Below are 27,446 nucleotides of genomic sequence, written 5' to 3'. Positions count from 1 at the left end.
GCTCTCTCTGTCTGTCTGGTGTGTTAGCAGTATGGAGCCCAACAGTCCTAAGAAGATCCAGTTTGCTGTGCCTCCCTTTCAGAGCCAGTTGGACCCTCAGGCAGCTGAACATGTGAGTTCATCCCACTGCACTATTGGCTTGTGGGGGGTGGGTGGGTGGCGGATAATGTGCATGGGTGACATGGATATTTGATCATTTGGACTTCACTAGAGAGTAGATGGCTAGTTGGGTTTGTTGCTAACTGACAAGCTGGGGACGTATCAAGTGTCTCAGCGTAACAGTGGTGATTTAGGATCAGTTTAACCATTTACATCACAAAAAATAATATTACATGGACAGAGGGAGCTGATCCTAGATCAGCACTCCTGCTCTGAATCACTTGATACATAATTGCCCTGGTCTTTATGAAATAGCTTTTGGTTTTATTCGTGGTCATCTTTATAGCTGATTTCAATATTTGTGCATTAAACTATCTAACAATTATTCTAAAGATGATTCACAAACATCATGCTTGAAGTTGATTGCATTTACACTGTCAGCATTGGATGAACAATATCATGTTACTTTAATGGTTGAAGCAAAACCTTTATGCCCCTAAATCCATTACTACAACCAATATCAGCCTGATGCAACTCTTTTGGCTAGTAATGGCTGGAACACACAGAATAAGAGGATTAGATGCAGTTGAGGATTAGATGCTGCTGTGCATTGTACTGTAGGGTGGTTACCCCTAGGCTCTGATCGTGGGTCAGTTTTTTGATTTTCCCCACTAATGGTTATTGTTGAGATTGGGAAAGGGGAAGCTGATCGTAAATCTTTACCTAGGGGAAACTTCACCCCAGAGCTATATCATAGGCTATCCCTCACCCCATCCTCCCCCATCTCAGATTCGTAGGAGAAGACCCACCCCTGCAACGCTGGTCATCTACCAAGAGCCATCTGGGGCAGGTAAGACAGGGGAAACTCTATCCCATCACAGTGTATGTATGAGTGTGTGAGTGTGTGTGGTGTGTGAGTGTGTGAGTGTGTGAGTCTGTCTGTCTGTCTGTCTGTCTGTCTGTCTGTCTGTCTGTCTGTCTGTCTGTCTGTCTGTCTGTCTGTCTGTCTGTCTGTCTGTCTGTCTGTCTGTCTGTCTGTCTGTCTGTCTGTCTGTCTGTCTGTGTTTAAATATTCTTCTTATTCATCTAATCCACAAGAATAGTACAAAAACAAAACTTTGACTAACTGTGGACATTTTGTTGGTCCCCACAAGGTCAAATGATGTTTCTAGGAGGTTTAGGGTTAAGGTTATAATTAGTGTTAGGGTTAGAATTATGTTAAGGGTTAGGGTTAGGAGCTAGGGTTTGTTTTAGGGTTTGGTTTAAGATTATATTTTTGGGTTAGGGTTAAGGTTAGGGTAAGAGTATGGGTTAGGGTTAAGGTTTAGGTTTAGAGGTTAGGAAAAATAGGATTTTGAATGTGACTGAATTGTGTGTCCCCACAAGGTTAGCTGTACAATACTGTGTGTGTGTGTGTGTGTGTGTGTGTGTGTGTGTGTGTGTGTGTGTGTGTGTGTGTGTGTGTGTGTGTGTGTGTGTGTGTGTGTGTGTGTGTGTGTGTGTGTGTGTGTGTGTGTGTGTGTGTGTGTGTGCGTGTGTGTGCGTATCTCTCCTTGTGTGTACTGCAACTAAGGTTACAATGGAGTGGCATACACCACCATATCATTTTTACCAGCTTTTACAGCATGTCTGGAGGCTCCTGAGTGGCGCAGTGGTTTGAATCCAGGTTGCATCACATCCAGCTGTGATTGGGTCCCATTGGACGGCGCACAATTAGCCCAGGGCCGTCTGGGTTTGGCCGGGCTAGGCCGTCATTGTAAATAAGAATTAGAGACTATATACTTTATCTGCCTTAACATTATCAGCATAACAAACTGAGTTTATAGAAGTCAGGACATTCACTCATGCTCACTCATGTGCTATTGAGAGCCAATTATCTAAGGAAAACTCTTCTGCTATCTTGATCAGGACTATTTTGAAAAATTAATTTTTATCTTAATGAGACAAAGATGGATAAATGAACGTCAAATAAAAGGAGTCAGCTGATAGTTTGTACAGGAATTCCAGCTGAATTTTTGTCATAACAATGTAAGAACCTTTCAGCACTGGCCCAAATACAAAGGCGTCTGTATCCCAGAGCATATTGACCACTTTTTTTATCGACCGAGTCACTGGTGCTTCCCTGCTTTCATTTTTGCATGAAATCAGAAATCAGGAGGATAGAATTGTGGTCAGATTTGCCAAATGGAGGGCGAGGGAGAGCTTTGTACGAGTCTCTGTGTGTGGAGTAAAGGTCGTCTAAAGTTTCTTTTCCCCTCTGGTGGTCTGTAGGTGGTCTGTAAGTTTCCTTCCAGTGTTGGTCATTGTTTAGTTTTGTCCCACACTTGTCTATAATCTCTGTATAGTTTGCCAGTGGCATTATCCTCCTCTCACCATTTAGGGAGGCCATTAATCCTAGTAGCCATCTGAATGGTCACTTTTATCAAATTTCTCCTGGAGCAACATTAGGACGTGCCAATGCACAGGCTGTGCAGTTGTAAAGGTGCTTTGGAATGGTTAAACTGTTGAACCTTGAATCTGAACCTTGAATCAGCGCATGCTCGGAGTACACATCCTGGCAATCCGTCTGGCCCTGCGGCCTTGTGAATGTTGACCTATTTAAAGGTCTTAATCACATCGGCTTCGGAGAGCGTGATCACACAGTTATCCAGAACAGCTGATGTTCGTAAACAAGGCCTCTACAAACTGCAGAGGCCTTGTTTACGCACGTCTTCCGGCACTACGGGGTGCCTGAGGATATAGTGTCTGATCGAGGTCCCCAGTTCACGTCTAGGGTCTGGAAGGCGCTCAAGGAATGTCTGGGGGTCTCGATCAGCCTTACTTCAGGGTTTCACCCCAAGAGTAATGGGCAGGTGGAGAGAATGAACCAGGATGTGGGTAGGTTCCTGCGGTCCTATTGCCAGGACCGGCCGGGGGAGTGGGCGGCGTTCGTGCCCTGGGCTGAGATGGCACAGAACTCGCTTCGCCACTCCTCCACTAACCTCCCTCCCTTCCAGTGCATACTGGGGTACCAGCCGGTTCTGGCGCCTTGGCATCAGAGTCAGACCGAGGTTCCTGTGGTGGACGACTGGTTCAGGCACGAGGAGGAGACATGGGAAGCTGTCCGTGTTCACCTTCAGCAGGCCATGATGCGCCAAAAGGAGAATGCAGATCTCCATCGCAGTGAGGACCGACCCGAAACCTACCCCTTCGCCTGTCCTGCCGGAAGCTGGGTCCGTGATTTGTGGGGCCATTTAAAGTCCTGAGGAGAGTGAACGAGGTTTGTTATAGGTTACAACTTCCACCCGATCACCGTATTAACCCCTCGTTCCATGTTTCTCTCCTCTGGCCGGTGGTGGCTGGTCCGCTCCAGGAGTCTGAGGTGCGGGAGGTTCCTCCGCCCCATCTGGACATCGGTGGGGCCCCGGCGTACTGCGTTCACTCCATACTGGATTCGAGGCGCCGGGCAAGGGGCCTTCAGTATCTCGTGGAGTGGGAGGGGTACGGTCCAGAGGAGAGGTGCTGGGTTCCGGTCGAGGATGTATTGGACCCTTCAATGCTGCAGGAGTCCCACCGTCTTCTTCCGGATCACCCTGCACCCCATGGAATCAGTACATCAAAAATCTCTTCCCAACTATTTTGCAATCTGTATGGCATAGTTGTCAACATCCTGGTCCTCAAATGAAACTGGTATACTTTCCTATTTATGCTATTTGTATTCCTCTGCCAGGTTTGATCCATTATATTTGGCAGACAGACCAGTTCCCTACCTCCTCCCGCTGCCACCTGCCTCCTCCATTTTTGGGGTAATGCTGTATTCAATTGGTTGTACTCTTGGATTGAGCAGACCTTCCCGTACAACTCTGATAACTCCATGAAGAACATAACTCTACCATTCCAATTTACAATATAATTTAAGAACAAAATACCCTTTTTAAACATCTTTCCCATAAATACATATATTTTATCAAAAAGCACATTTGAGATCAGCCATAATATTTGTTGTAATATTTGTTTTATCCTTTCAAGGGGATGAAATTGAAATTGTAGCCAGCTCTGCAATGCTTGTTTGAAAAAGAGAGATACTTTGAAAAAAGTATCATTTTCAATGAATCGAAAATGAGACATGGCGATCTGCACAAAGGCAAAAAAGCTATTTCTTAAACAATGATGAGCTTTTCTCAGTAATCTTCTTGAGAACCATTTAGGGTTCAAATAAACTTTTGAATAAGTGAAGCTTTTAGAAAGAGGTTTACTGCTTTTATATTTTATCATCTCAACCCACCCAATTCATATTCATTATATAGATAGGCACATTTTATTTTGTCTGGTTTAGCGTCCCAGATGAAGCAAAATATGTTTTGCTCATATGATTTGAAAAACAAGTCATCAGGAGTAGGCAGCGCCATAAGTAAGTGAGTAAACTGAGTTATCACTAAGGAGTTAATCAGGGCAATTTTTCCATAAATAGACAGGTATTTACTTCTCCATGGATGCAGGATCTTGTCTATTTTTACAAGTATTCTATTTAAATTCATTGTGGAGAGCATATTTATATATTTTGTGATATGAAAACCAATTATGTCTACTTCACCATAATACTGTACACTTATCATAATTAGGTTTTAGTCCAGAGAGTACAGAAACGTTATCTAGATCTTCAATGAGACATTGCTGGGATCTAGCTTGCGGACGTAATATAAAACTTGAGTCATCGGCATACATGGACACCTTTGTTATTGGATCTGATTTTAAGGCCTGGCTTCTTAGATGTTTCATGATGTTCTATTATTTCTAGTAGCTGTCGTATATTATCTCCAATGTATCATCCATGTAAAAAACCTGTCTGATCAGGATGAACAATACCTGGTAAAACCCTTTGAATTCTGAGTGCTATGCATTTTGCTTTGTATTTTTGCATCACAACATTGAAGTGTAATAGGCCTCCATTTTTTTAGATAGACTGGGTCTTTATATTTGCCATCTGTATCTTGTTTTAATAATAGAGAAATCAGAAATTCCTGCTGAGTACCTGACAGACTACCATTTCTATAGGAGTAGTTATAACAATCTAACAGGCTGACTACACTGCTCGCATCGCGTGAACGGGTGTTGCAAAATACATTTTGAAATCTATGTTATTCAATTATTCCACCCACACTGTTCGTGCTCGCCAACGAGTGTCTGCGTTGCCAAGGGCTAAAATAGAAGTCATTTCTATTTCTGATGCAGATTGCGCTACAAGTCCTGCCTCTCCCATCTCCTCATTGGCTTATAGAAGCAGGTACAAACGCGCCATCTCCTCGTTGGTTATACCCACGTGGGTGACTGAAAGAAGAATGAGGTCAGTGGCGGTAATGCACCAAATTTATGAAATTTCCAATCGCAATTTAAAGACAAGAGAAGAACATGCCTTGAAGGAAGAGAGATGACTAGAAACGATTCGGTTGACCGTTTTAGGTGTGGATTAATTGTCAGAGTAGAGGACCTTGTGCATTTTAGGTAAAATAACAACTCAATGTTTATATCCCAGGACAAATTAGCTAGCAACAGCAAGCTAGCTAAATTGGACAAATTAGCTAGCAAGTGCAAGCTAGCTAGATAAATTGCCATAAATGTTTAATGCTTTTCGACCTGTCCCCAAATTAATGTAATTGGTTCAGAGTTGGTTTTGATATTTTAACCTGCGTGTCATGATCGTGTTTGGTGTGGGGGGACAAAATACATGTATGCACGATGGCGCACGATGGCGCGGGCACGCAGCCGTGTAACAATGGAGCTTTTAGTATATCAAAAAAGGCTTGATATAGCTCTACCGGTATGCCATCAAGCCCTGGGGTTTTTCCAGATTGAAAGGATTTAATAGCCTGAAAAAGTTATTCCTCTGTAATTTGGCCTTCGCACTGATCTTTCTGTACATTTGTTAATTTTCCATTTTTTATATTATTTGGAAAGAATTCCTTACCGTAATCTTCATTCAGTGGGAGAGGATGAGATGGAAAAGAGAACAACTGCTAAAATAATTAGCTTCCTCTTAAAATATCATTCGGAGAATCATAGATGACTCCGTCTTCATTAACGAGTGTCTGCAAATTCTTTTTGTTAGCGTCCCTGTATTGGAGATATAGGAATAATTTTGTGAATTTTTAAAAAAATATTCCATTCAGTTAGCTTTATTTTTGTAATATATTATGTTAGATCATTCTTGAATAAGTTCCTCAAGTTTTTTAGTTTTTATTGCTATCTAGAGACATTACTAACAAGTTCATGGATTTCCCTTGTTAGTCTTGTCTCTTTAGCCAGAAACTGCTTTTTTATTATTGATGAATATTGAATTGAATGACCCCTGAAGGTACATTTTGTCACGACTTCCGCCGGAGTCGGTCCCTCTCCTTGTTCGAGCGGCGTTCGGCGGTCGACGTCACCGGCCTTCTAGTCATCACCGATCCCATTTTCATTTTCCATTTGTTTTGTCTTTGGTTTTTACACACCTGGTTTCAATTCCCCCATTCCATGTTCATTATTTAACCCTCTGGTTTCCCCCATGTTTGTGTGCATGTTTGTTCTATGTTGATGGCTGTATCTGACGGCTGGTATTTTGTTGCCGGGTTTTGTATTTACGCCCGTTTATTCGTGGTACCGGCATATTTCACGCACCGTTGTATTGTTTCTATACTGGTGTTTTTTCGTGTATTAAATACCTTGTCCACGCATCTCAACTCTCCTGCGCCTGACTCCTTTTCACCAGTTACCCAAAGCCTTGACACATTTTGTCACGGTATACTTATAGCAGGAGGGGTGAAGTCAGGCGCAGGAGACTGAGATCCGTTTAAACGTACGTTTAATAATCAAAACAGAAAAAATGCCGCAACAAGGCAGGTTGCAAAACAACTAGGAAGGAGGACAGCTCCAAAGATCCACAAGGACGGGGCGTAGACCGGCAACGCTAATGCCTAAACAAGCAGCTTCACTGGGAAAACATACAAAAATTCCTGACTATCAAACAACATGACAAAGAACAATCCTGCACAAATCCCCAAACGAAACAGACAAACTAAATACCTCCACTAATTGACTAACACAAAACAGGTGCAGACCTAATCAGACAAAACCAACAGACACAGAAACATAAATCAGTTGCAGCTAGTAGGCAGGCGACGACGACCGCCGAGCACCGCCCGACCGGGGAGAGGCGCCACCTTCCGTGGACGTTGTGACACATTTAAAGGTATCCCTAACAATAAGGGGATTTGCTGAACCTATATTATACTGGAAAAATTCTGTTATAAATAATTTTGTCTTTGTTAAAAATAAGTTGTCCTCCAGTAAACTTTGATTAAATTTCCAATATCCCCTCCACGTGGAAAATCTATAAGAGTTATGTGAATGCCAATTAGATGATGATCCGATTGCATTCTGTCTCCTATTAAAACTTTTTTAACCTTTGATGCAAGAGGAAAAGAGACAAGAAAGTAGTCAAGACGACTAGCTAGATTAAGACTCCTCCATGGATATCTCACTAGGTCAGGGTTTTTTAGTTTCTAAATATCCACTATTTCTAATGTGTCCATAATATTTGTGATTTCCTTAAGGGCACGGTGATGATAGGTTGTAGAGTGATGTCACGTCCTGGCCAGTATAAAGGTTAATTAGTATTGTAGGTTGGTCAGGACGTGGCAGAGGGTATTTGTTTTATGTGGTTCAGGGTGGTGTGTTTTGTAAAAAGGGTGTTTGATTTAGTAATTCCAGGTTTTGGTTTATGTTTAGGTATTTCTATGTGGAGTCTAGTGAGTGTATGTCTATGTTTGATCAATTGGGGTTGGGACTCTCAGTTGAAGGCAGGTGTTGTCTATCTGCCTTTGATTGAGAGTCCCATATTGAGAGTCCCATATTGGTGGGTGATTGTTCTGTGTTGAGCCTATGCTTTGCAGACTGTCAGTTTATCGTTCATTTTCTTGTTTGTTGTTTTTGTATTCGTGTTGATTTAATTAAATGTTCAAAATGAACAACTGCACACCTGCTGCGTATTGGTCTACCTTTTCCGATGACGATTTCGTTATATCGTCAGAAGACGAAGAAATCCCTGACAGAATCACCCACCAACTATGGACCAAGCAGCAGAAGAAGGAGCAGAGGGACTTCGAGTTGGACTGGTGGGAGAAGTGGACCTGGGAGGAAGTTCTGGACGGGGCCGGACCTTGGCACCAGGCTGGGGATTATCGCCGCCCGCAGTGGGAAATTGAGGCAGCCAAGGCAGAGAGGCGGAGGTACGAGGCCAAGTACGCGCTGAGGGTGAAGCACGAGAGGCACCCCCAATAATTTTTTGGGGGGGGGGCACACGGGTAGTTTGGCTAGGCATAGGAAGAGCCGGAAGCCAGCTACCCGTGGTTATATGGAGGAGCGTATGGGGTGGAAAGCGCTATGATTCGCTGAGGAGCGCACTATCTCACCCATACGCACGCACAGTCCGGTGTGCGTTATTCCAGCCCCTCGCAGGTGCCGTGCTAGAGCGGGCATCCAGCCTGGTAGGAGGATGCCTGCGCAGCGCATCTGGTCGCCGGTACGCCTCCGAGGACCAGGCTACCCAACTCCCGCTCTACGCACGGCTACCATCAGGCCCCTGCACAGCCCAGTCTGCCCTGTACGAGCACCCCGCTCGTACAGGGCTACTAGTTCCATCCAGCCAAGGCGGGTTGTGCAGGAGGTAAGATCTAGACCGACTGTGCGCCTCCATAGCCCTGGGTTTCCAGCTCCTGTCTCTCGTGCGGACCCGGAAGTGCGTCAACCCAGTCCGACTCGTCCTGTTCCCGCTCCCCGCACTAGCCTGGAGGTGCGTGTTCATAATCTGGTAAGCCCAGTACCAGCACCACGCACCAGGCTACAAGTGCGTCAACCCAGCCACGCCAGTCAACAGTCACCAGAGCTGCCCGCCAGTCAACAGTCACAAGAGCTGCCCGCCAGTCAACAGTCACCAGAGCTGCCCGCCAGTCAACAGTCGTCATCAGAGCTGCCCGCCAGTCAACAGTCGTCATCAGAGCTGCCCGCCAGTCAACAGTCGTCATCAGAGCTGCCCGCCAGTCAACAGTCGTCATCAGAGCTGCCCGCCAGTCAACAGTCGTCATCAGAGCTGCCCGCCAGTCAACAGTCGTCATCAGAGCTGCCCGCCAGTCAACAGTCGTCAGAGCTGCCCGCCAGTCAACAGTCGTCAGAGCTGCCCGCCAGTCAACAGTCGCCAGAGAGGTCAGACTGCGCTGAACTGCCGGAGTGGTCAGACTGCGCTGAACTGCCGGAGTGGTCAGACTGCGCTGAACTGCCGGAGTGGTCAGACTGCGCTGAACTGCCGGAGTGGCCAGACTGCGCTGAACTGCCGGAGTGGCCAGACTGCGCTGAACTGCCGGAGTGGCCAGACTGCGCTGAACTGCCGGAGTGGCCAGACTGACCTGAACTGCCGGAGTGGCCAGACTGCCCTGAACTGCCGGAGTGGCCAGACTGCCCTGAACTGCCGGAGTGGCCAGACTGCCCTGAACTGCCGGAGTGGCCAGACTGCCCTGAACTGCCGGAGTGGCCAGACTGCCCTGACTGTCCCGAGTTGCCAGACTGCCCAGACTGTCCCGAGTTGCCAGACTGCCCAGACTGTCCCGAGTTGCCAGACTGCCCAGACTGTCCCGAGTTGCCAGACTGCCCAGACTGTCCCGAGTTGCCAGACTGCCCAGACTGTCCCGAGTTGCCAGACTGCCCAGACTGTCCCGAGTTGCCAGACTGCCCAGACTGTCCCGAGTTGCCAGACTGGCCCGACTGCCCCCCGGCGATGCCAGACTGGCCCGACTGCCGACTGTAGTATGTGTTCAGGAAGTGAAAGTGTGTCTAATAAGCTATAAGAAGTTTGTTAATGGATATTTATATTTTGTGTTTTAAGTTATCATTTCAGTTTTACTTGGTGTTATCACTGTTACACTTCCATCAGAGGTATTATGACGGCCAAAACTAGAGCTTTCAAATGTCTGATATTTTTAATTCAAGAAATAGGTTCTAGCAATATTTGTTTTATTCCCTTGCCTGTTTGCATGTGAGCCAATTCCACAGATGTTAGCAAACTGAGACAAGATATTATGTGTTTAGTAAATCTGAGTAGGTTCATGTGTATGATATTGGATGTGATTTAGTGAGAGTGTGTACGATGTCTGTATAAGACTATTCCACTGATTTCAAAACTCAGTCCTCCAGAAAGTGGAGAACAACACTTTTGCAGTTCTAATAAGTGATTTCTTTCTAAAAAAGACACGTTAGAAAGGATTACCTACACATACTGACCAGCTCATGTTATAGACAGAAGCGTGCTACATGGCAGACCAATCCGAACTCATCTCTCAGCATTGATCCATTAAATCAAATCAAATGTTTATTTGTCACATGCGCCGAATACAACCTTACTGTGAAAAATGTATCAGGTTTCATTATCTCAGCCAATCATGGCTAGCGGGAAGGTTCCTGTCTTTTCCCGTGGCTAAACCAACTAGGCTCGTAATTAAAAAAAACTCGTATTTACAGATGGCATGCAAGTTATTAAGGCACATGAAAGTTCACATGTTCCTGAAGGAATTTCTGCCACACTTTTTCCCGGTTCTGTTTCTGTTACTTAGTTTCTTTTTTGTTTTTCAGTTCTGTTCCCTGAACTGGTTCCAACCTCTGGTTAGGACCCCTGTCTTATCCAAAGCTGTTGTCTAATAGAGTAGCTCTTTGTCAGGTTGCTGATTCTCTCCTGCCAGATGACGTGTCACTGTTAATTCCAGAAATACCAGAGCGGGTTCTTAATCGTCATGTGTTTCCTATCGAGATGGTAAAGATCATTGTTCCGCACATTAAATCATTAGATCAACTAGCAAACAAACATGAATTTGTTTATATGATTTCATAGCCATTTCAATCTTGCATGAATTTATTCCATTTCATTTTGGTGAAGCTGTAGAGTCACCGGCTTCATTAAAATGTGCATTGACAACGTCGTCCCTACAGTGACTGTACGTACATACTCCAACCAGAAGCCATGGATTACAGCCCACTGCAAACAGACGTCAATTCAACATCTATTCCAAGTTGGTTCAACATAATTTAGTTGAAATGACGTGGAAACAACGTTTATGATTGAGGTGGTGTGCAGTTTTTGAGGGTGTAACAAAAGTTAGTGTGCTGTTTCCTAGTTGATTCTCCAAGTCTCGGCTCTTGTATAAAATCATCAATGGGCACTTTACTCTGATATTGTGAATAATCAAAGCACTCGTTAACACCAGGGGGAATTTGGGGAAAACCTTTACAAGCAACCCTAATAGAGCAGTGCAGGCATTTCCAGTTCCTGTTACTCTCCCTCTGGTCATGATTACAACATGTTTGGAGCTTTAACAATAGTGCTTTTGTTGAGGAGTGTGGTCAGGGAATAAGAGAGTGAGAGTAAACATTTTTTTTGCATGATTCCTCTGAATCAATTATGAATTGTAACAACAAGTCACAAATCTTGCTGCTTTGATGGCACACTCTGGTATTTAACCCAATAGACATGGGATATTACCAAAATTGGTTTTGTTTTGGAATTATTTGTGGGTCTGTGTAATCTTTGGAACATATGTGTCTCTAATATGGTCATACATTTGGCAGGAGGTTAGGAAGTGCAGCTTAGTTTCCACCTCATTTTGTGGGCAGTGTGCACATAGCCAGTTTTCTCTTGAGAGCCAGGTCTACCAACGGCAGCCTCTCTCAATAGCAATGCTTGTTCCCTTAATTTTGGGTCAGTCACATTGGTCAGGTATTCTGCCACGGGGTACTCTCTGTTTAGGGCCAAATAGCATTCCAGTTAGCTCTGTTTTCTGGTCAGTTCTTTGTAATAGTAATTATCTTTTTGTTTTCTCATGATTTTGTTGGGTTTAATTGTGCTTTTGCTGTACTTGGGCTCTGTTTGTGAACAGAGCCCCAGGACCAGATTGTTTAAGGAACACTTCTCTAGGTTAATCTCTCTGTAGGTGATGGCTTTGTTATGGAAGGTTTGGGAATCACTTCCTTTTAGGTGGTTGTAGAATTTAATGTATCTTTTCTGGATTTGGATAATTAGCTGGCATCGGCCTAATTCTGCTCTGCATGCATTATTTGGTGTTTTGCATCGTACACTTTAAATGATTTTGCTGAAGTCTGCATGCAGAGTCTCAATATGGTATTTGTCCCATTTTGTGAGTTAATAGGCAATGGCTTCTATAACTTATTCAAATATTTTTTGCCAAATCCTATTTGGGATGTCGAATTTGATGTTCCTTTTGATGGCGTAGAAGGTCCTCCTTGCCTTGTCTCTCAGATCGTTCACAGCTTTGTGGAAGTTACCTGTGGTGCTGATGTTTAGGCCGAGGTACGTGTAGTTTTTGTGTGCTCTAGGGCAACAGCTTTTAGATGGAATTTGTATTTGTGGAACACCATTATTTTTGTCTTAGTGAGATTTACTGTAAGGGCCCAGGTCTGACAGAATCTGTGCAGAAGATCTACGTAGGTGCTGCTGTAGACCCTGCTTGGTTGGGGACAGAAGTACCAGATCATCAGCAAACTGTAGATATTTGACTTCAGATTGTAGTAAGGTGAGGCCGGGTGATGCAGACTGTTGTGTCTCTTCTCTCTCTCTCTCGTTTTCTTTTCAAAACATACAACATCTATTAAAATATGTACAGTACATACAATAATTTCCAACATTATTGGCACCCTTGATAAAGGTGAGAAAAAAATGCTGTGTAAATTAGATAATACAACAACTGAGCTATATTAATTGTATGCAACTAAAACAAAATTATTATTTTGCAGAGAAAGATATATTTTTTTTATCTTAAAAAGGTAGGTATCAAAATGATTGGCCTCCCTAAAGATTCATATTACTAATATCTAACAAAATAAAACCTGCATAAATATTACACTTTTTTAAGTTTAGCTATTGTCACATCCTGACCAGTAATAGGGGTTATTTGTTATTATAGTTTGGTCAGGACGTGGCAGGGGGTGTTTGTTTCATGTGGTTTGGGCTATGTATTTTGGTAGAGGGGTATTTGTTTTATATGGTTCGGGGTGTGTGTGTATGTAGAGGGGTGTTGGATTTATGCGTTTCGGGGTTTTTGGTTTATGTTCTTGTTTAGCTGTTAGCCTGCGAAACTGTCGTACTGTCGTTCTTTGTTTATTGTTTTTTCGTGTTCACTTTACAAATTAAAAGTAAATATGAGCACTCAATCCGCTGTGTATTGGTCCGATACTGATTTCTCCTTATCAGAAGACGAAGCTTATGACAGCTATTGTAAATTGACCACAAAATCAACATTTTTGCTATGGCCGTCTCAGTCTCAGGACTTAAACCCCATTGAAAAACAGTGATTTGAATTAAAGCGGCAGTCCATAAGCACAGACCGGAGGATATCAAGGATCTGGAAATATTCTGTATGGAGGATAGTCTAAGATCCCTCCCAATGTGCTCTTCAATCTCATAAAACATTATACAGTAGAAAAAGGCTAAGTGCTGTAAGGGGAGGGTGCACAAAGTATTGAAAACAGAGGTGAAAATAATTAAGACACCTATGTTTTTTAGATTTTTTGTATTACTTGTTAAACATAATATTTTTCTCTGAGCAATTTTATTAGTATAAAATACCTATTTTCTTTTTGCATACAATAACAGCTCAGTATTTGTACTATTTTATACTTTTACATTATATAGACAGTACAGTACCAGTCAAATGTTTTGACACCTACTCTTTGAAGGAGTTTTCTTAATTTTTTACAATTGTCTACATTGTAGAATAGTGAAGACATCACAACTATGAAATAACACATATGGAATAATGTAGTCACAAAAAAAGTGTTAAACAAATCAAAAGATATTTATAGTTGAGATTCTTCAAAGTAGCCACACTTTGCCTTGATGACAGCTTTGCACACTCTTGGCATTCTCTCAACCAGCTTCATGAGGTAGTCACCTGGAATGCATTTCAATGAACAGGTGTGCCTTGTAAAAATTAATTTGTGAAATTTCTTTCCTTCTTAATGCGTTTGAACCAATCAGTTGTGTTGTGACACGTTAGGGGTGGTTTACAGAAGATAGCCCTATTTGGTAAAAGACCAAGTCCATAATATGGAAAGAACAGCTCAAATAACCAAAGAGAAACAACAGTCCATCATTACTATAATACGGAACATTTCAAGAACTTTTCAAGTTTCTTACATTTACATTTACATTTAAGTCATTTAGCAGACGCTCTTATCCAGAGCGACTTACAAAATGGTGCATTCACCTTATGATATCCAGTGGAACAACCACTTTACAATAGTGCATCTAAATCTTTTAAGGGGGGGGGTTAGAAGGATTACTTTATCCTATCCTAGGTATTCCTTAAAGAGGTGGGGTTTCAGGTGTCTCCGTAAGGTGATGATTGACTCCGCTGTCCTGGCGTCGTGAGGGAGCTTGTTCCACCATTGGGGTGCCAGAGCAGCGAACAGTTTTGACTGGGCTGAGCGGGAACTGTGCTTCCTCAGAGGTAGGGGGGCCAGCAGGCCAGTGGTGGATGAACGCAGTGCCCTTGTTTGGGTGTAGGGCCTGATCAGAGCCTGAAGGTATGGAGGTGCCGTTCCCTTCACAGCTCCGTAGGCAATCACCATGGTCTTGTAGCGGATGCGAGCTTCAACTGGAAGCCAGTGGAGAGAGCGGAGGAGCGGGGTGACGTGAGAGAACTTGGGAAGGTTGAACACCAGACGGGCTGCGGCGTTCTGGATGAGTTGTAGGGGTTTAATGGCACAGGCAGGGAGCCCAGCCAACAGCGAGTTGCAGTAATCCAGACGGGAGATGACAAGTGCCTGGATTAGGACCTGCGCCGCTTCCTGTGTGAGGCAGGGTCGTACTCTGCGAATGTTGTAGAGCATGAACCTACAGGATCGGGTCACCGCCTTGATGTTAGTGGAGAACGACAGGGTGTTGTCCAGGATCACGCCCAAGGTTCTTAGCACTCTGGGAGGAGGACACAAGGGAGTTGTCAACCGTGATGGCGAGATCATGGAACGGGCAGTCCTTCCCCGGGAGGAAGAGCAGCTCCGTCTTGCCGAGGTTCAGCTTGAGCTGGTGATCCGTCATCCACACTGATATGTCTGACAGACATGCAGAGATGCGACTCGCCGCCTGGTTATCAGAAGGGGGAAAGGAGAAGATTAATTGTGTGTCGTCTGCATAGCAATGATAGGAGAGACCATGTGAGGATATGACAGAGCCAAGTGACTTGGTGTATAGCGAGAATAGGAGAGGGCCTAGAACAGAGCCCTGGGGGACACCAGTGGTGAGAGCGCATGGTGCGGAGACAGATTCTCGCCACGCCACCTGGTAGGAGCGACCTGTCAGGTAGGACGCAATCCAAGCGTGGGCCGCGCCGGAGATGCCCAACTCGGAGAGGGTGGAGAGGAGGATCTGATGGTTCACAGTATCAAAGGCAGCAGATAGGTCTAGAAGGATGAGAGCAGAGGAGAGAGAGTTAGCTTTAGCAGTGCGGAGAGCCTCCGTGACACAGAGAAGAGCAGTCTCAGTTGAATGCCCAGTCTTGAAACCTGACTGATTAGGATCAAGAAGGTCATTCTGAGAGAGATAGCAGGAGAGCTGGCCAAGGACGGCACGTTCAAGAGTTTTGGAGAGAAAAGAAAGAAGGGATACTGGTCTGTAGTTGTTGACATCGGAGGGATCGAGTGTAGGTTTTTTCAGAAGGGGTGCAACTCTCGCTCTCTTGAAGACGGAAGGGACGTAGCCAGCGGTCAAGGATGAGTTGATGAGCGAGGTGAGGAAGGGGAGAAGGTCTCCGGAAATGGTCTGGAGAAGAGAGGAGGGGATAGGGTCAAGTGGGCAGGTTGTTGGGCGGCCGGCCGTCACAAGACGCGAGATTTCATCTGGAGAGAGAGGGGAGAAAGAGGTCAAAGCACAGGGTAGGGCAATGTGAGCAGGACCAGCGGTGTCGTTTGACTTAGCAAACGAGGATAATTCTTCAAGTTCTTCAATTCTTCGATTCTTCAAGTGCAGTCGCCAAAACCATCAAGCGCTATGATGAAACTGGCTCTCATGAGGACCGCCACAGGAAAGGAAGACCCAGAGTTACCTCTGCTGCAGAGGGTATTTCATTAGAGTTACCAGCCTCAGAAATTGCAGCCCAAATAACTGCTTCACAGAGTTCAAGTAATAGACGCATGTCAACATCAACTGGTTGAATTGCCTCAAAGAAATCACTACTAAAGGACACCAATAATAAGGAGACTTGCTTGGGACAAGAAACACAAGCAATGGACATTAGACCGGTGGAAATGTGTCCTTTGGTCTGATGAGCTAAATTTGAGATTTTTAGTTCCAACCGCCGTGTCTTTGTGAGACGCAGAGTAGGTGAACGGATGATCTCCGCATGTGTGGTTCCCACCATGAAGCATGGAGCAGGAGGTGTGATGGTGTGGGGATGCTTTGCTGGTGACACTGTTGTTGATTTATTTGGAATTCAAGTCACACTTAACCGGCATGGATACCACAGCATTCTGCAGGGATACGCCATCCCATCTGGTTTGCGCTTAGTGGGACTATCATTTGTTTTTCAACAGGACAATGACTCAACACACCTCCAGGCTGTGTAAGGCTATTTGACCAAGAGGAGAGTGATGGAGTGCTGCATCAGATGACCTGGCCTCCACAATCACCCAACCCCAACCCAATTGAGATGGTTTGGGATAGGTTATACCGTAAAGTAAAGGAAAGCAGTGCTCAGCATATGTGGGAACTCCTTCAAGGCTGTTGGAAAAGCATTCCTCATGAAGCTGGTTGAGAGAATGCCAAGAGTGTGCAAAGCTGACATCAAGGCAAAGGGTGGCTACTTTGAAGAATCTCCTCTGTATTTTGATTTATTTAACACTTTTTTGGTTACTACATTATTCCATATGTGTTATTTCATAGTTTTGATGTCTTCACTATTATTATACAATGTAGTACAAATCAAGAAAATCCCTTGAATGAGTAGGTGTGTCCAAACGTTTGACTGGTACTGTATATACATCACATTCGGAAGGTATTCAGATCCCTTGACTTTTTAAACATTTAGTTACGATACAGCCTTATTGTAAACTGGATTAAATAGTTTTTCCCCCTCACAATACCCCACAATATCCCATAATGACAAAGCAAAAACAGGTTTTTAGAAATGTTTGCAAATGTATAAAAAAAAAAAAAAAAATATCCCATTTACGTAAGTATTCCGTCCCTTTACTCAGTACTTTGTTGAAGGACCTTTGGCAGCGATAACAGTCTCGATTCTTCTTGGTTATGACGCTACAAGCTTGGCACACCTGTGTTTGGGGAGTATCTCTGCAGATCCTCTCAAGCTCTGTCAGGTTGAATGGGGCACGCTGCTGCACAGCTATTTTCAGGTTTCTCCAGAGATGTTAGATCGGGTTCAAGTCTGGGCTCTGGATGGGCCACTTAAGGACATCCAGGGACTTGTCCTGAAGCCACTCCTGCGTTGTCTTAGCTGTGTGCTTAGGGTTGTTGTTCTGTTGGAAGGTGAACCTTCGCCCCAGTTTGAGGTCCTGAGCACTCTGGAGCAGGTTTTCATCTCTCCCTCGATCCTGACTACTCTCTCAGTCACTGCCGCTGAAAAACATCACCTCAGCATGATGCTGCCACCACCATGCTTCACCGTAGGGCTGGTGCCAGGTTTCCTTCAGACGTGACTCAGCATTCCAGCCGAAGAGTTCAATCTTGGTTTCATCAGACCAGAGAATCTTGTTTCTCATGGTCTGAGTCCTTTAGGTGCCTGTATGTGTGCCTTTTATGTGCCTTTTACTGAGGAGTGGCTTCCGTCTGGCCACTCTACCATAAAGGCCTGATTGGTGGAGTGCTGCAGGGATGGTTGTCCTTCTGAAAGTTTCTCCCATTTTTACAGAGGAACTCTTGAGCTCTGTCAGAGTGACCATTGGGTTCTTGGTCACCTCCCTGACCAAGGCCCTTCTCCCCTTATTGTTAATTTTGGCCGGGCGGCCAGCTCTAGAAAGAGTCTTGGTGGTTCTAAACTTCTTCCATTTCAGAATGAAGAACTGTGGTCTTTAGGACCTTCAATGCTGCAGACATTTTTTGGTACCCTTCCCCAGATCTGTGCCTCGACACAATCCTGTCTCTGAGCTCTACAGACAATTCCTTCGACCTCATGGCTTGGTTTTTGCTCTGACATATACTTTCAGCTTTGGGACCTTATGTAGACCTGTGTGTGCCTTCCCAAATCCTGTCCAATCAATTTAATTTACCACAGGTGGACTCCAATCAAGTTGTAGACACATCTCAAGGATGATCAAAGGAAACAGGATGCACCTGAGCTCAATTTCGAGTCTCGTAGCAAAGGGTTTTGAATACTTAAATAAATAAGATATTTCTGTTTTTTATTTTTAATACATTTGCAAACATTCTAAAATCCTGTTTTTCCTTTGTCATTATGGGGTATTGTATGTAGATAGATGAGAAAAAATATATATTTTATCCATTTTCAAATAAGGCTGTAACTTAACAAAATGTGGAACAAGTCAAGGGATCTGAATACTTTCCGAATGCACTGTGTATATTATATGATGTCATATTGTATACTTCTTTATCAAGAGTGTAAATAATTTTGGAGGGGACTGTATTTGCAAAAATCTTATTCTCAATGCTGTAGACATTTCTAGAAATCAGTTATGCTTCATGCATGTTTAGAATGAAATGGAATCTACTTGTGACCTCTGGGCTGGAATACAACTTACATTGGTAAGATTCCCTTTTCACATATTTGTAATTGAAAACTGTATGCCCACCTCCTTTACCAAATCAGTGTGCTTGTTTCCCTTTTTCTTCTAGAAGCAGACGAGAAGCGGACAACAAGCAGCAGTGTGGAAGATGTAAGGAAAGATATATGTACAACTCTATTTGGTGTATGGTGAAGTTGCCCCTAGACACTTATCTTCGATCAGTTTTTCATTTTCGCAACTAATGGTTAAGGTTAGGATTCGGGGAGGGGAAGCAGATCCTAGATAAACTCAGCAAAAAAAGAAATGTCCTCTTACTCTCAACTGCGTTTATTTTCAGCAAACTTAACATGTGTAAATATTTGTATGTACATAACAAGATTCAACAACTGAGAAATAAACTGAACAAGTTCCACAGACATGTGACTGACAGAAATGGAATAATGGATCATTGAACAAAGGGGGGGTAAAAATCAAAAGTAAGAGTCAATATCTGGTGTGGCCACCTGCTGCATTAAGTACTGAAGTTCATCTCCTCCTCATGGACTGCACCAGATTTACCAGTTCTTGCTGTGAGATGTTACCCCACTCTTCACAAAGGCACCTGCAAGTTCCCGGACATTTCTGGGGGGGGGAATGGCTCTACTAGCCCTCACCCTCCAATCCAACAGGTCCCAGACGTGCTCAATGGGATTGAGATCCGGGCTCTTCGCTGGCCATGGTAGAACACTGAAATTCCTGTCTTGCAGGAAATCACGCACAGAACGAGCAGTATGACGGTGGCATTGTCATGCTGGAGAGTCATGTCAGGATGAGCATGCAGGAAAGGTACCACATGAGGGAGGAGGATGTTTTCCTTGTAACGCACTGCGTTGAGATTGCCTGCAATGACAACAAGCTCAGTCCGATGATGCTGTGACACACCGTGACGGACCCTCCACCTCCAAATCGATCCCGCTCCAGTGTACAGGCCTCGGTATAACACTCATTCCTTCGACCATGAACACGAATCTGACAATCACCCCTGGTGAGAGAAAACCGCGACTCGTCAGTGAAGAGCACTTTTTGCCAGTCCTGTCTGGTCCAGTTACGGTGGGTTTGTGCCCATAGACGACGTTGTTGCCGGTGATGTCTGGTGAGGACCTGCCTTACAACAGGCCTACAAGCCCTCAGTCCAGCCTCTCTCAGCCTATTGCGGACAGTCTGAGCACTGATGGAGGGATTGTGCGTTCCTGGTGTAACTCGGGCAGTTGTTGTTGCCATCCTGTACCTGTCCCGCAGGTGTGATGTTCGGATGTACCGATCCTGTGCAGGTGTTGTTACACTTGGTCTGCCACTGCGAGGATGATCAGCTGTCCATCCTGTCTCCCTGTAGAACTGTCTTAAGCATCTCACAGTACAGACATTGCAGTTTATTGCCCTGGCCACATCTGCAGTCCTCATGCCTCCTTGCAGCATGCCTAAGGCACATTCATGCAGATGAGCAGGGACCCTGGGCATCTTTCTTTTGGTGTTTTTCAGAGTCAGTAGAAAGGCCTCTTTAGTGTCCTAAGTTTTTATAACTGGGACCTTAATTGCCTACCGTCTGTAAGCTGTTAGTGTCTTATCAACCATTCCACAGGTGCATGTTCATTAACTGTTTATGGTTCATTGAACAAGCATGGAAAACAGTGATTAAACCCTTTACAATGAATATCTGTGAAGTTATATGGATTTTTACGAATTATCTTTGAAAGGCAGGGTCCTGAAAAATTGACGTTTCTTTTTTTGCTGAGTTTATGTACCTTGGGAAACTTCCCCTTGGACTATTGTCTATATGTAGGGGAGGATTCTGACTTATACCATCATCTACTACATTCACACCCAATCCCAAACTGATTTCTAACAACTGGCCCCTAACCCCCTAGGTACTTGTATAAACAAATCCGTCAGGATTGGAGAGGTGTGAACATAAACAACATGGCCAAAATTTCAAGACTATCGTGACAGCAAAGTTTAACTATTACCGTATTGCTTACACCTATCCAATCCTTCTAGATCTACATGCAACGCAGAGGGGTAAGGCCTATGGGTTAGATTGGGATTGGAAGCTATCGTCAGGCGCCAGGGCTCCCCTTTTGCAGGTTTTTACCAATGTGTACGTATGTGACATTCTGTGGAATATTGCCATGAGAAACCTTCTGATTCATGGACAATCATTGTTGACCATTGTGTTGTTGTTTATGTTGTGTAATACTAGAGTCTGATAGACTTCCTTCTCCTAGACATCATTTCAGCAGTCCTCTGGGAGGTTATTTTATGGAGGCACGTGGTTTCTTGAGAGGTTATTTTATGGAGGCACGTCTCACCCTGTAACTTTTGATTCTTGTCATCTTGAAATAGCTGGAGTGAACTAGATCTTTTTATTTTGTTTACTCCTCTCTTCCCATCAGCTCCAGGGTGCAGATTTGTCCCCAGCACAGAGGAAGCAGAGCACCTTCATTCCGCCAACTGTAAAAGGTACCACCATAATGCCCACCTCCCATCAGCCATTTCATGAGTACCCTAATATTTGCTACTAGATACACACCAGAACAGTACTTTGAGGGTATAAATTCTAACGATGCAATATATTTTCATATGATTAGCCTTTTTTTGAGGGGGAGGGCAATTGCAGCAATTCGACCATGAAGGCCTGATTCACGCAGTCTCCTCTGTTCAGTTGATATTGAGATGTGTCTTTTACTTGAACTCTGTGACGCATTTATTTGTGCTGCAATCTAAGGTGCAGTTAACGCTAATGAACTCATCCTCTGCAGCAGAGATAACTCTGGGTCTTCCTTTCCTGTGGCGGTCCTCATGAGAGCCAGTTTCATCATAGCGCTTGATGGTTTTTGCGACTGCGCTTTAAGAAACTTTCAAAGTTCTTGAAATGTTCCGTATTGACTGACCTTCATGTCTTTAAGTAATGATAGACTGTCGTTTCACTTTGCTTATTTGAGCTGTTCTTGCCATAATATGGACTTGGTACTTTACCAAATAGGGCTATCCTCTGTATACCACCCCTACCTTGTCACAACACAACTGATTGGCTCAAATGCATTAAGAAGGAAAGAAATTCCACAAATTAACTTTTAACAAGGCCCATGTTAATTGAAATGCATTCCAGGTAACTACCTCATGAAGCTGGCTGAGAGAATGCCAAGAGTGTACAAAGCTGTCATCAAGGCAAAGTGTGGCTACTTTGAAGAATCTCAAATATAAACAAATATTTCGATTTTTTTTTCACACTTTTTTGGTTACTACATGATTCCATATGTGTTATTTCATAGTTGTGATGTCTTCACTATTACTCTACAATGTAGAAAATAGTAAAAATAAAGAAAAATACTTGAATGAGTAGGTGTGTCCAAACTTTTGACTGGTACTGTATATATTATCACTATTTCTATTATATTACACACATTGCACACATGCAATACCTATAATTTACTTAATGTTGGAGGTCATGCTGATAACCCTTTACAATTTACATAACTGTAATAGAATAAAATAAATAATCTTTATAATAAATCATGCTCTATACTTTAGAACTGATGAACCTAAACTACATGGATTGGACCATAGTCTCTTGTAAGTCCCACAAATGTGGAGGCAGTGTGTGAAATAACACAATTTAAATAAATTGGACAGAAATACCATTGGACTCAAATGAACCATCTTCTGCAGAGACTTTACCTCAGCTGTGAAGCAAAGAGAAATGTGGGTGTTATTTCGAAGAGGTAGGGGGTGAGCGTTAGGATCTCCATGCTGACTCACTTTTTGCAGCTCATTCCTGGAATAGTTGTGCTGCTTAACGCTAAATGCGTCTTTATCTCTGTTATTGATCCAGCCAGAGTGGGCATGCAGTAAATGGCTGCAAATGGACTGGCGGTGCCCGCCCAAGGCTAAGTTGTGTGCAGGCACTTAGCTAGCTACCTTGAGCCGCTCTGTAACAGAGCTGTAATGGACTTCCAGTTGCTCTGCTACTGCGGGCATATCAAGTGTTTGAGCATCAGTTAATTACAAATAGTTTTCTGTTCAATGCAATGCACACAGTTTTAAATGGTTCATGATGAGTATTGTAGCAATGTGTCAGGGAATGTGGTGTCTTGTCTGATTGGTTAGTTGAACCAAATAGTGGAATAGGTTAATATGTTGTATTTTTATTATTTCACCTTTATTTAACCAGGTAGGCCAGTTGAGAACAAGTTCTCATTTACAACTGCAACCTGGGCCAAGATAAAGCAAAGCAGTGCGACAAAAAACAACAACACAGTTACACATGAGATAAACATAAGTACAGTCAATAACAATAGAAAAAGCTATATACAGTGCGTGCAAATGGAGTAAGGAGGTAAGGCAATAAATAGGCCATAGAAGCGAAGTGGTCCCGTGTGACTCAGTTGGTAGAGCATGGTGTTTGCAACCCCAGGGTTGTGGGTTCGATTCCCACGGGGGACCAGTACGGAGAAAAACATTTATGAAATGTATGCATTCACTACTGTAAGTCGCTCTGGATAAGAGCGTCTGCTAAATGACTAAAATGTAATTACAATTTAGCAAATTAACACTGGAGTGATAGATGTGCAAGTAGAAATACTGGTGTGCAAAAGAGCAAAATAAAGTAAATAAAAACAATATGAGGTAGGTAGTTGGATGGGCTATTTACAGATGGGCTGTGTACAGCTGCAGCGATCGGTGAGCTGCTCAGATAGCTGATGCTTAAAGTTAGTGAGGGAGATATAAGTCTCCAACTTCAGCGATTTTTGCAATTAGTTCAGGTCATTGGCAGCAGAGAACTGGGAGAAAATGCGGCCAAAGAGGTGTTGGCTTTGGGGATGACCAGTGAGATATACCTGCTGACCAGTGAGCTGAAATAAGGTGGCGCTTTACCTAGCAAAGACTTATAGATGACCTGGAGCCAGTGGCTCTGGTGACTAATATGTAGCGAGGGCCAGCCGACGAGAGCATACAGGTCGCAGTGGGGGGTGGTATATGGGGCTTTGGTGACAAAACGGATGGCACTGTGATAGACTGCATCCAGTTTTCTGAGTAGAATGTTGGAGGCTATTTTGTAAATGACATCACCGAAGTCGAGGATCGGTAGGATTGGAATCGTGAGTGAAGGAGGCTTTGTTGCGAAATAGGAAGCCGATTCTAGATTTAATTTTCTATTGGAGTTGCTTAATATGAGTCTGGAAAGAGAGCTTACAGTCTAGCCAGACACCTAGGTATTTGTAGTTGTCCACATATTCTAAGTCAGAACTGTCCAGAGTAGTGATGCTAGTTGGGCGGGTGGGTGAGGGCAGCGATGGTTGAAGAGCATGCATTTAGTTTTACTAGCATTTAAGAGCAGTTGGAGGCCACGGAAGGAGTGTTGTATGGCATTGAAGCTCATTTAGAGGTTTGTTAACACAGTGTCCAAAGAAGGGCCAGATGTATACAGAATGGTCCACGTCTTTGTAGAGGTGGATCGAGGAATCACCCGCCCGCCCGCACCCGCAGCAAGAGCGACATCATTGATATATACAGAGAAAAGAGTCAAGAATTGAACCCTGTACGGGGGGATTCGAAATGGTCAGTGATCTGTTTGTTAACTTGGCTTTCGAAGACTTTACAAAGGCAGGGCAGGATGGATATGGGCCTGTAACAGTTTGGGTCTAGAGTGTCTCCCCTTTTGAAGAGGGGGATGACCGCGGCAGCTTTCCAATCTTTAGGAATCTCGGACGATAAGAAATAGAGTTTGAACAGACTAGTAATAGGGGTTTCAACAATTGCGGCAGATAATTATAGGAAGAGAGGGTCCAGATTGTCTAGCCCAGCTGATTTGTACAGGTCCAGGTTTTGTAGCTCTTTCAGAACATCTGCTATCTGGATTTGGGTGAAGGAGAAGCTGGGTAGCTTGGGCAAGTAGCTGCGGGGGGTGCGGAGCTGTTAGCCGGGGTTGGGGTAGCCAGGAGGAAAGCATGGTCAGCCATAGAGAAATGCTTATTGAAATTCTCGATTATCGTGGATTTATCGGTAGTGACAGTGTTTCCTAGCCTCAGTGAAGTGGGCAGCTGAGAGGAGGTGCTCTTATTCTCCATGGACTTTACAGTGTCCCAGAACTTTTTGGAGTTAGAGCTTCAGGATGCAAATTTCTGTTTGAAAAAGCCAGCCTTTGCTTTCCTAACTGACTGTGTGTATTGGTTCCTGACTTCCTTGAAAAGTTGCATATCGCGGGGACTATTCGATGCTAGTGCAGTACGCCACCAGATGTTTTTGTGCTGGTCGAGGGAAGTCAGGTCTGGAGTGAACCAAGGGCTATATCTGTTTTTAGTTCTACATTTTTTGAAAGGGGCATGCTTATTTAATTAAGATGGTGAGGAAATTACGTTTAAAGAACAACCAGGCATCCTCTACTGACGGAATAAGGTCAATATCCTTCCAGGATACCCGGGCCAGGTTGATTAGAAAGGCCTGTTCACAGAAGTGTTTTAGGGAGCGTTTGACAGTGATGAGGGGTGTCGTTTGACCACAAACCCATAACGGATGCAAGCAATGAGGAAGTGATTGCTGAGATCCTGATTGAAAACAGCAGAGGTGTGTTTGGAGGGCAAGTTGGTCAGGATAGTATCTATGAGGGTGCCCGTGTTTACGGATTTATGGTTGTACCTGGTGGATTCCTTGATTGAGGGCATCTATCTTAGATTGTTGGACGGCCAGGGTGTTAAGCATATTCCAGTTTAGGTCACCTAGCAGAACGAACTCTGAAGATAGATGGGGGGGCAATCAATTCACATATGGAGTCCAGGGAACAGCTGGGAGCTGACTGGGGTCTATAACAGGCGGCAACAGTGAGAGACTTAATTCTGGAGAGATACATTTTTTTAATTAGAAGTTCGAACGGTTTGAGCAAAGACCTGGAAAGTATGACAGAACTTTGCAAGCTATCTCTGCAGTAGATTGCAACTACTCCTCATATAAAGGTGCATACGTTTCTCATATGGCTCATTCCTCTGATACTTCTCTGTTGCCATCACACTCTTAATTATGCTTTTATTTACGACCATTATATCCCCCCTTATTTTCAACCAAACTATAGTTTATCTTCTTGGTTCAGTTTCAAAGACCCCTCAAAGATCCACATTAACACATTATTATTAATGAATGTTTAAAATGTATTAGCTCAGCTGTCAGCTTCCCACCATAGGCGATGCTTCTGTGTTCCCCTGTCGAGTTCAGAGCTACAGATGGTGATGGACCAAAACTTTCAGAAACCGGAACATCTGGAAGCGGGCCTCTGTGAAAACACTGACCAGCTCAGCCCAATCACAGCCCAGCACTATGGCAATACTGCCCAACGGGCTAATCATAACGGGCCTGATGAGCCAAATGGCAATGAGCTGTATGTCAATCATCGACTGCCAGCCAATGGGGGCCTCCCAGTCGCAGACAGCAACTGTACTGGGGGTAAGTGTGGCTCCGTGTTTGCCGCTGTCCCACCTCACATTAGAAACGAGGAAACTATTTGAAATCTCTATGTTTTCACAAAGGACACTAAGTTCCTTATCACCTGCACCATCATCCACAAAGCAGCAGTTTTAATCTTCTCTATACAAAATATCATAAACACATAATGAAAATATAATAAGGATCAAGATAGAAGATGTAAAGTTTGTGCTGTACTCTATATTCCTCTTCAGATTTTCGAGGGGATGAATTCTCCAACATGTTACTAATATATCTCTTTTCTCTTTCTCTCCCTCTTTTGTTTACATTATTACCATTATTATTGTCATTATCATATTTGTATTATTATTAGAGACTTCTACAAGTCAGCAGGGCAATCTCTCCAGTCCCACGTCTATCTCTCGATAAAGTTGTCACTCTGTTTTGTCTTTCTGTCTATCGCTTGTTCCTGGGTCGTGTTCATTAGGGCATAAAAACGTAGCAAAACGTTTTGCAATGGAAACGACAAGTTGACATAGTACCTCCCCATCTCTTTAAGCTTCAAAAGTTTTATTCTGTTTTGTGCCTACTGAACAAAACCCTGGCCCTCTAATTCCTCTTCCAGTTATACAATGGTTGTTATCCCTGGAAGTTGTTTCAAACAAATATACAGCTCCAGCTCTCCTGATGTACGAAGTGTCTCAGAAGTGTAAGATTGGATTATTTTCATTGCTTATCTAACTGGATGTTACATCATTTATGTAATTAGTGAGGTCTAAGATATTCAAATTACCTTTCTGTTCAGAAAACTTTCTGGTTTGTTTGTTAGTTTTTAGTCAATTTATACGATAGTTGGTCTCTTGTTATTAATATGTTGGTATGTACTGTTCTTAAGATTTATCTTGCAAAAATGAATGGAAGTTGTTAAAATAAAATGTGTTTTATGAAATGCTACATAATTCTCTGGTACATTGAAATAACACAAGGATTCACAGTACAGTAAACGGATAGGGACCCGACTAGCACAGCAACACCATGAAAATACCTACGTCTGGCTTTGGTGCGCATGAGTCAGCATTCCCATAGCTGTAAAAGCACAAACCAAACTTCTAGCACCTGACACAAGC

General features: G+C 43.7%; 1 protein-coding gene across 1 annotated transcript; it reads left to right on the top strand.

The window, feature by feature from the left end:
* Nucleotides 1–27,446, top strand: LOC106575153 (protein phosphatase 1 regulatory subunit 1C). The gene is made up of 6 exons (XM_014151381.1): nucleotides 1–112; nucleotides 889–949; nucleotides 18,980–19,020; nucleotides 21,300–21,366; nucleotides 26,113–26,340; nucleotides 26,693–27,446. Exons 1-6 carry the CDS (start codon nucleotides 32–34, stop codon nucleotides 26,746–26,748), a joined length of 534 nt encoding a protein of 177 aa, XP_014006856.1. The 5' UTR covers nucleotides 1–31; the 3' UTR covers nucleotides 26,749–27,446.

The sequence above is a fragment of the Salmo salar genome, chromosome ssa17 (assembly GCF_905237065.1).
Source record: "Salmo salar chromosome ssa17, Ssal_v3.1, whole genome shotgun sequence".
NCBI classification, from domain to species: Eukaryota; Metazoa; Chordata; class Actinopteri; order Salmoniformes; family Salmonidae; genus Salmo; species Salmo salar.
Note: the sequence above shows the minus strand (reverse complement) of the source record. Positions and strands in the feature narration are given on the sequence as shown.

Bases quoted from the DNA above. Each gene is read 5' to 3' on its own strand.
- LOC106575153 (XM_014151381.1), top strand. From the start codon at position 32: ATGGAGCCCAACAGTCCTAAGAAGATCCAGTTTGCTGTGCCTCCCTTT. The intron at 950-18,979 runs GTAAGACAGGGG...TTTTTCTTCTAG, and splicing joins CCAAGAGCCATCTGGGGCAG to AAGCAGACGAGAAGCGGACA. The intron at 19,021-21,299 runs GTAAGGAAAGAT...TCTTCCCATCAG, and splicing joins CAAGCAGCAGTGTGGAAGAT to CTCCAGGGTGCAGATTTGTC.